At 51.1% G+C, this 9,523-nt stretch overlaps 1 protein-coding gene across 1 annotated transcript; it reads left to right on the top strand.

The window, feature by feature from the left end:
- The first annotated feature begins 4,042 nt into the window (after positions 1-4,042).
- On the top strand, positions 4,043-5,110 carry LOC101755497. Its single transcript, XM_004959379.3, has 3 exons — positions 4,043-4,356; positions 4,467-4,704; positions 4,840-5,110. The coding sequence occupies exons 1-3, from the start codon at positions 4,075-4,077 to the stop codon at positions 4,932-4,934; spliced, it is 615 nt and encodes a 204-aa protein (XP_004959436.1). The 5' UTR covers positions 4,043-4,074; the 3' UTR covers positions 4,935-5,110.
- The last annotated feature ends 4,413 nt before the right edge of the window (positions 5,111-9,523 follow it).

Raw genomic sequence — 9,523 nt, 5'->3', positions numbered from 1 at the left:
CTAAAAGTGTCATAAAAGTGGACTCCTAATCTTTAGGAGGGTGTATCCAAACAGGGTCTAAATCATTTTGACTTTTTTAGATGAATAGCAAAAGTGTATGTCTAGATGCATACAAACATCTACGAATCTAAAAAAATAATCTACAATTTGAAACGGAGAGAGTATATGTTTGTTGAATTTGACAATACTAACAGTGTTGCAGGTGGCACGAACATGTTTTTGGACTCACAAAATAGTTCAATTTCTTTTCTTATATGGAATAGTTCATACTCGAGTCCCTACATCAAGTTGGAATAACAGGGAACAATCATCATATTTCCAAAAGGCCATCTAGATAGCACCTCTCTCTTCATCGCACTTTTACCACTATTAACGAAACATGCACTAATGGGGAAAGGACCTTTTGTCCAGCACCTTAGTACTGGTTGGATTTTGACCCGGTACTAATGTGATCATTAGTGCTGGGTCTAATAGATAGCTCCCCGTGAACCCCTTTATTACCGGTTGGGGGCTCCAACCAGTACTAATGTGCCTGAGGACCTTTAGTACGGGGTGAAGGAGCCCCAAACCGGTACTAAAGGGCCCTATCTCCTTCGCTGGTGGCCTGACCGGCCCATCCCGCCCCCCTCCGCCTTATCTCTCCACCTTATCCCCTCCACTTGCGCTTCTCCTCTTCTCCCCTCCCTCTCCCACTCTCTCTCTGGCCCCTCCGCCTGCGCACTGGCACTCCGCTCGCCTCCCCCTTCCTTCGCTCGCCCCTCACCGATAGTGAGGAGCAGTGGCGGGGCGAGGTGAGGCGGCGGCGCGAATCTGCGGGCGACGGCGGGCTGCGGCGTGGATTTGCGAGCGACAGCGGTGACGGAGGGCTGCGGGAGGGTGGCGGGAGGGTAGGGGCGAGTGGATGCGGTGGTGATGGTGGGAGGCAGCTCTCTCTCGCTCTCTCTCTCTGATCTAGGATGCGGTGGCGGAAGGGCGCAACAGGAGGACATCAGCAGGAGGGTGGCGGACGGTGGTGGGAGGGCTTGGTCTCGGGCGGTGGCGGCGGGCTCGGGCAGGGGGAGGGGTTGGGATGCGGGTCGAGCTTAGGCCAGCAGGGGTGAGATTTCTTTTTTATTATTATTTTTTAATATTCCTTTAGTGCCGGTTATTTCACCCGGTACTAAAGGGCCCCCTTTTAGTATCGGAGAGCAATACCGGTTGCGAAACTGTTACTAAAAGGGGTTCCCAACCGGTACTGATGGGGCTTTCCCCAGTAGTGATGATACAAAAATCCTTTTGCTCAGTGCTTTATAGATAGGGACCACGGGGTCCAACATGTATGCCATCATGTTTTGATGGTTTATCCTCCCATGTTTGGTGTTGTGTTTTATGAGTTTGTATGTGAAAATATCACTAGTATGTACCTTTGTGGTTGGGAATGAATGATGTGTTGAAATGTCGTGCATTAAGTCTTATATGTACCGCAACCATATAGCTTTATAAAACTAATTAAAGATGTGATCACCTGCAACCTTGCAGTTGGCAGTTTACTGTGCTATGTTCACCTGCAACCTTGCAATTGATCACAATCCACATGGATGTGTCCTCCACATGGACCTTTGAACCATGATGGCAGCAAAGCCCTAAAATGGCAATGCCAACGAAGGAAGGAACAAAGAGGGTGAATCATTTTATTTATTTAATTTGTGCTACATCGTTATCCCTAAATTTATTGTAAGTACAGAGATATCATATACGAAGATCACGTGAACTACAAGCTCTTTACAAGCTCTTTAGGGGGTGTTTGGATACCAAGGGCTAAACTTTAGCCCTGTCACATCGATTGTTCGGATATTAATTAGAAGGATTAAACATGAGTTAATTACAAAACCAATTGCAGAACCCCTAGGCTAAATCACGAGACGAATCTATTAAGCCTAATTAATCCATCATTAGCGAATGGTTACTGTAGCACCATATTGTCAAATCATGGACTAATTTAGTACCTTGCAAATGCCAGCGGGTGAGACAATGTTAGAGTGAAGACAAACAAAACCAAATGGCAGCGAGTGACAGCTTCACTAAGGGGGTGTTTGGATACTAGATACTAAACTTTAGTAGTGTCACATCGGATGTTCGGATGCTAATTAGGAGGACTAAATATGAGCTAATTATAAAACTAATTGCAGAACCCCTGTGCTAATTCGCGAGACGAATCTATTAAGCTTAATTAATCCATCATTAGCAAATAGTTACTGTAGCACCACATTATTAAATCATGGATTAATTAGGTTTAATAGATTCGTCTCGCGAATTAGACTCCATCTAGACAACTATTTTATAATTAGCCTATGTTTAATACTCTATTAGCATCAAATATTCGATGTGATAGGTGCTAAACTTTAGCACTAATTTCTAGTACCGTCTACAACTGACCCAACGGGCTGAGCCTAATTTCTAGTACCGTCTACAACTGACCCAACGGGCTGCCATGCGCTAAGACAGGAAGGACCACGTTGAAGCTGTCAACGACCCCGTCTAGGCATGCATTGCTCGTGCGAGATGGGATCGACGACCACGTAAGCTTGGTGAGTTGGTGTTGCGATCATTAAAGGCAAAATAGACAGGGGGCGCAGGCTATGCTGAGGCTACGCAAGAACAGGGACGAGTACGAGTACGCCGCTGCGCCGTCAGCAACTCGAGCGTTAGCGCAAGCTCCATAGTGTGGGGGGATCGTCAGGTATGGTACGGTAAGGCACGTAGGGTGTGAATGCGAGAGCTACTCTACCATCCATGGCAGCTGCTCCCTCCACTCCGGTTCACTGTGCCATACCTGGGCTGGGTAGACTGGAGTACTTCGGTTTTCAACGGAACGGAAATCAGGGATGACTGGTAGGTAGCTCAGCGGCCGTTATGAATGCGGCGGCCTTTGACTACCTGCGACTTTTCCAGCGGCTGGGGAGGACAAGCGTTGACTGGTCGTGACCGTCGTTCATATCAACGGTCCATGAAAGCTGTTTTGTTCTTTTTGGGCCGGATGGAGCCTTGAGCACAAGACAAGAAGGCGCCGAGGCCAGATGGCTGAGGGCCCATAGCTTTATCTGGGCCGAGGCCAGACCGCCCGGCTGGCTCTCTCGCGGCGCAGAATGGGCCGGTAACGTGATAAGCACTGATGGGCCGGCGTAAATGAAATTTCCGTGGTCGTCGCTCGTCAGATTCCAACTTATTAGTTTTCACGAGTCAATCGCACACGTAGTATTTTCTTTTTTTTTCTTTTGTTTTCGGGGGAGACACGTACTCCCTCAAGGTATTTGAAAAAAAAGAAAATCCCACAAAAGAAGAGCGTACTTACTTTTAGAAATAAATCGCAACTATCTACCTAATTAAATGGATAGATTAGTAATTTGTACAAGATATTAAATGCATGTGGCTAAAAAATAAGGGCATAAAATCTTTTCATGCTACACCTAATTTGTTTAGAAAAAGATAGAATTACACTCTTCATGTATCAGAGGGAGTCGGTTACCTTTAAACAGCCAATTGATATACGTGTGCATTTAAAGAAAGGGGGGGGGGGGGGGGGGGGGCCGGGGCGGCTTAGATTAGTTTGCTAGTGTCTTTCCGGCAATACCGTAAAAACTAGTGGCGCTAGTTAACTGGGCACATGCTAATCCCCTTCATTACACATTGTTGGCTAGTTACGTCACTGCGTATTCCTACATAAATCGATTAGGCCAGTCCTAATGCTAATGACATAGTATCGGAGTGTAGATATTTCATCTAGCTAAACCTCAAAACGCGCAATAATCCAGCCTTGAATAATCGAGAGCAATAATCGAGGGTAATACACCACTAAGCGGAATAGCTTTCATGTTTCAACCAAACACAGACGTGTCCCCTACTCTGAGCTCATGCCAGGTCAAGCGTACGTGATCAACGGAAACCGTGGACCGTTGGATCGGTCCCATCTACTATCAAGCATGTCCACTGGCGAGTCTCGGACACGTGTCCTCCCATCTGACGTCAGAGCGCGCGCTTGACTCGATCACTGCCTCACTGGGCCTCCCGGCTCCCGCCCTCCCCCGCGCGGAGGAGATGGGCGAACCCGTCGAGGACGGCGCAGCAGCTTCTTCTTCTTCTTTCTCCTCCCGCTCGTCCTCGTCCGGCGCCGATGAGGGCGCGTTACAGGAACCGCTTCGCGGGTACGGAGCGCGCGCGCCGCCTGTCGCCGGCGTCGTCAAGCCGATACCGCGGCGGCTCTGGGCGGCGGTGCGCGCCCGCGCGCCAAGGCTGCGCTACGCGTGCGAGAACGCGGCGGGGGAATTCGTCGCGTGGACCAGGCAGGGCGGCGCGCCACGCGCTCTCCTCGTCGTGTCGGTGAGTCGCGCAACGGACGATCCAAGTCGCTGTTGATCAAACGAACTTTTACTCGGTTGCATTCTGCGGTTCGATCTGACCGATTCTTGTGATCGATCTGTGATTCGTAGGTCGGATCCGTGGCGCTCCCAGCGCTAACAGGCCTCCTGATCGTCGTCGTCTTCGTGGCGGCGGCGGCGACCAACGCCGTCGTCTTCTCCGTCCTGGTGTCCATGACCGCCGCCGGGGGGTTCCTGGCCGTGCTGCTGGCTCTCCTGGCCGCGGCGTATGCCTGCGCCCTGTCAGCTGCCGTCTTTGTTATCTCTGCCACGACCATCGCAACCATCATCGCCGTCACGATTGCAACTGGTATGTTCTTCAGACCGCAATCGTACAGCTTCGATCTGCCGCTTGGCAAGCTGCAAATCGTCACTCTCTAGAATGCCTTGTGCATCTCAAGTCTACTTGCTGCTGCAATTATCGCCTTCGTGTGCGTTTCTTCAGGCTGGGCTGCATTCTTCTGGGTTCTTTGGTTTGCCGCCAGAGAATGCCTGAACCTGACGACTAAGCGATGGACGACCGGCGCGACAATCCCGTGATCTGAGCATGTGTATGAAACTAATTTATGCGGACTCAAACACACACTGAAGTGCATGCTAGTTTTTTTTTTTTGGTCCAAAACAAATGTTATGTAACCTCTACCATCTATCTAACTTCTGAAGCAGAGGCTAATTTAAGCGCTTTATTCAGGATTCGAGTACAAGATTTATATTTTTATGCTAGTCTCGACTACTGTTTTTTTAATAAGATCTTCGACTATTTGATGGAACACTAGTACACTACAGGATGATAGCAGATTAGCAGTGGATCGAGAAATGTACAGATGGCTTACCCCAGGTGCTTAAATTAGGATACGAGGTGTCGGCAAAGGGACGAGGCGTCCGTCTCCGAGAGTGACCGTGTCTGCTTCTGTTGTGTGTGCTTCCAACGCCTGGGGTCCTGACCTCCTGTGGGCTTTGATGGAAGCACATGGGCTAATTAACTGCTGATTAGGGGGCCGGTAGCTCCACTTGCTCCGTGCCATGTACGGCCATGCCTCCCTGCATGTTTTTTTCATGTTCATACCTAGCTGTACTCATGCACGATAAGAACATCAAAGCCTGTTATGGTACCCTGCGAGGCTGCGACTGAAACTCGCTTCTAGTTTTTTATAGACCGTGCGCGTACTTGTTTCGTCAAGGAAGAGATCAGCTCGCTGCTAATAGTTCCCAAGACCACGAAACCCTCTCAGCAACCACCTCCGATCCCGGTCATGGCGTCTGCTGCTCCTGCGCCGTCCTCCTCCCGCGGCAACTCCTCTCTGGGGGCGCGTCGGGCGTTGCCCTGCTGGCATTCTGCCTGCGTCGCCGGGACGCGGAACTTTCCGCCTGCTGGACGGCGGCGCATTCGAGCAAGTCGCGCATCTCTTGGCGTGCCCGTCGCTCCTCGGGCGTCGCCGGCTCGGGGAGTTGCCGGAGCAAGGCCGCCGCAGCCGCGACGTTTTGGCTGGTGCGGGCGAAGAGCTGTGGACGCTCTTCGTCCGCGCAAATGCGCTGCTGGACGTCGCGCGCCCGCTGTCGTGCTCCGCCCTAGTGGCGGGGACGCTCGACCTCTTGACGGGAGGCTGCACGCGCCTCCGGCTGCTGAGAGCGCTCCGGGGCCCTTGGTAAGGCTCCGGTCGTAGCCGCGGCGCAGGGGGGGGAGTCCTTTGTCTCCCCTCGGCGCCGTTGTCATTGGACCCCTCGGAGTGCAGGTCGGCCATGAAGCACTCACGCGAGGGGTGGGAGCTCCCGTTGCTGGAGCCGGCGTCGGAGATCGTCCTCGCCACGCGTGCGAGCTCGTTGCTCGCGGGCGACACGGTCATGGACCGCGTTAGGAGGCGACCGTAAGTCTCCGCGGCGTTGCGTAGTCCAAAGAGCCGATCACCTGGGAAGGACCCTTCGGCGCGCGTCCGGCCGCTCGCCGCTGTCCCGGCGGCGGGACCAAGGATGGCGGGACGAGAGGGCAAGACGAGGATGGGGATCAGCTCGATCCCTTCCCCGGTGGCGAGGAAGTCCAGTCTCCCGAAACGGATCAGGGAGCCCGGAGCGAAGCTGATATCGTGATTGGCCATCTGAAGCCGGAGATGTACGCGCAAAGGTCCCCTAACGCGCCAACTGTCGTTGTCAGGATTTGCGGATCAAGACTTAGACTAGTAAATTTCTTTTATGCGCGTAAGGCTTCGGATGGTGGCATGGGAGACACGGGGTTAGACTGGTTCGGGCAAAAGAGGCCCTACGTCCAGTATCGAGGATGCTTGTGTTGCCCATGCGGGGTTCTGTAGTAGGGGTTACAGATGAACGAGAGAGGGATCTGATCCCAGGTCTCTTGAAGGTGCTTGTGCTCTTAGGGAATGCGAGAGTGCGCTATTGGCTTGAGGGAAAAGAATCTCCCCCCGCGTCTCTGGCCCCCGATGCCCCTTTTATATCGTAAGGGGACTGCCAGGGTTACAGGTGAGACCGGGTGATGAGAGCAGTAAAGAGTTTAAACGTAGTATGGTAAAACTACAACACAAAGGGAGGAATCAAGTTCCTAGGTGCCCGGCGTCCTCGCCGGCCTTCGGCGTCTGCCGGCGCGTATGCTGGAGGAGGAGGGTGGCCGTGCGCCAACTGTCGTCGCGCCCTGCAGATAGCCTCTTCGGTGGCTGTAGCCGCCGGGTCATGATGAGGGTGTTTCATCGCCACTCTGGTGTCCGTTGGGAGGGACGGCGGATGCCGCCGTTCTGCTGATGGCTCACGGAGAGCGAGCGTCACATCCCCGCTGCCGGGCGCGCGGGGCCCGAGGACGGGCGAGTCTCCCCTCTGCTCCGAGCGGCGCAGGCCATGATTGCCTACCAGCGAATGGGAGGAGGCCGTCGGTACTGTAGCGTGTACGGTGCGGTCGTGCATGGGTACTTGCAGCGGGTTGCGTGAGGAGCGCGGTCATCCTTCTTCCTGACAGACCTACGGTGCATTTATGGCGAGGTCGACAGGGGGACCCACGAGATCGTTGCCCTCATCATCCGGTTCGCGCCCGAGGGGAATATCCGTCTCGTGGACCCCAGTGAGTCCGACCCCCGTGCCCAGGGTCGGGCGAGGCGGAACCTTGCGGCGAGGGGTCGGGCGCTCCCGACCCCGGGGCCGCGGTCGGACGAGGCGGAGCCTCGCGGCGAGGGGTCGGACGCTCCCGACCCTGGGAGCGCAGTCGGGCGAGGCGGAGTCCCACTCATGTTGGGCTCGATGGCAATTTCACTATCTTGGATGGGCCTGGGCCTTCATGATTGCTGTTTCAAGCGGTATTAGGAGATCGTTAATATTTCCCCCCAACACTAGTATCGTTAGAAATTTTATTAGGGAGACCAATTTTTATGCCTGCGAGTGATATGTGTCAGAAAGGACGTAGGAAACGTTGCATCTTGCTTGCATAGCATGTTTTCAAAAGTTTGGGTTTGGGGAGTGCCGTTAGACCTAAACCCGTTCTGTGCGATAGAAGTTAGATGTAGTCAAGACTGATGCAAACGAAGGACCGAAGAAAAAAGGACCAAGACAGATGGACAGATACAAGATCTTATTTGGAAGCAATCGGGTTCATTAAGTTAATATGGATGATCATGCAAGAAGCAACAATCTTGAATGGGTTCAGGTGTTGTTTGTTAATGACTTTGGTGGGTTGCGATGAACTTTGGAAGTTAAGTCAAGAATATTGCTCAGGTGTATGGATGTTCAAATTTGAAGACCATGTCATTTTAACAAGCGAATGAAGGAGGAAGTTTAATGGACTTGTGTTGGATTTTTGTAGAATGTCGGACCCAAGAGGCCATATTCAATATGGGTCAAGAGCCATGATTCAGAGCCACCACAAGCTCCCACTTTGGCTAATGCTATTGCTAGTCTCATGAATTCAGGAGCCGAGTAGGCTAGACTACTGAACATGATTGTTCAGAATACGGAGAATCAACACAGTCGTCGGGAGCCGGAGCAGAGTGTTAACTACACTAACTTTTTGATACCCGTCCCCCTATATTCTTGAAAGCGTTACCTGTTGGATCCAACTGCCGAGTAGATGGATTCACCAAAGCGTTACCTGTTCGGCAGTTGGAGAATTTTGTGTGCAATCTAAATCTCAAGTCAGCAGGAGCTTTAGATTGAGAGAGGATGTTAGAGTTAGAGATATTGTCATCACATGTAACAAAGTTGTTGGAGAGTCCAGTTCTGTTATAGATAGATTAGTTTGATAGCTTTATCTACAAGTTGTATCAATATACAATAGAATCGGATTCCAACAACTTCACCTTATAATCTCTTTGAAGTTGTTTAGAACTTCCCTATATAAACACGTAACCTGTATTATGCCGAGATAGACAACCGATTCTTTCAGTCAAACGCGGTGTTTATTATCATGGCGACGAATAGAGAGTACAGGGCACTGGGCATCGTCGTCGAACAGTGCTTCACCTAGACACCTCCTCGTGGCTCGTGCCCAATTGTACTGAGGAACCATGTTTACGTCGTAGCAAAAGAAGATACAATCGAGAGACACGTATTGGCTTGTGGCCCCTTCATGTCTCAAGCCCTGTTTGGTATGACTCCAACTCTGGGTGGAGCTGCTCCACTCAAGAACTCCAGGTGGAGCCAGCTCTGGATGGAGTTGGAGCTGTCCGATGAGGGTGTTTGGTTGGGAGGGTGTCCCTAGCTCCAGAAAAGAGGAGTTTGAGGGTAGATTGCCTTTCTTGCCCCTGGTTTGATTTGAACTACTTATCACAAATATAAAATGAAAGTGCATGCATTGAAGTCCAAAATAATAATATAAATTACATGTTTCAAAAATTTAAAATTTTGAAATAAATTCATAGTTCCAAAATAAGGTCGTTACAATAATCATTGCAGTAATTCCATGCTAGGGCAATTGATGTAGCCATACTATCACGAAAGGTATCCATAGTCACAAAGCTTGATTCCGAAGTTGATCCATCGGAGGCATGTTGAGACACGGCATACTTGTTGTATCTTTCCGAAATAGTAGGCATGTAGGTAGGATCTCTATCAAAATTAGCAAAGTCCACATCAACGCTAGCATGTTCACGTATGAAATTGTGTAGAACCATAGTAGCAGCAACAATCTTCTTTTGTGT

The sequence above is a fragment of the Setaria italica genome, chromosome II (genome assembly GCF_000263155.2).
Source record: "Setaria italica strain Yugu1 chromosome II, Setaria_italica_v2.0, whole genome shotgun sequence".
Taxonomy (NCBI): Eukaryota; Viridiplantae; Streptophyta; class Magnoliopsida; order Poales; family Poaceae; genus Setaria; species Setaria italica.
Note: the sequence above shows the minus strand (reverse complement) of the source record. Positions and strands in the feature narration are given on the sequence as shown.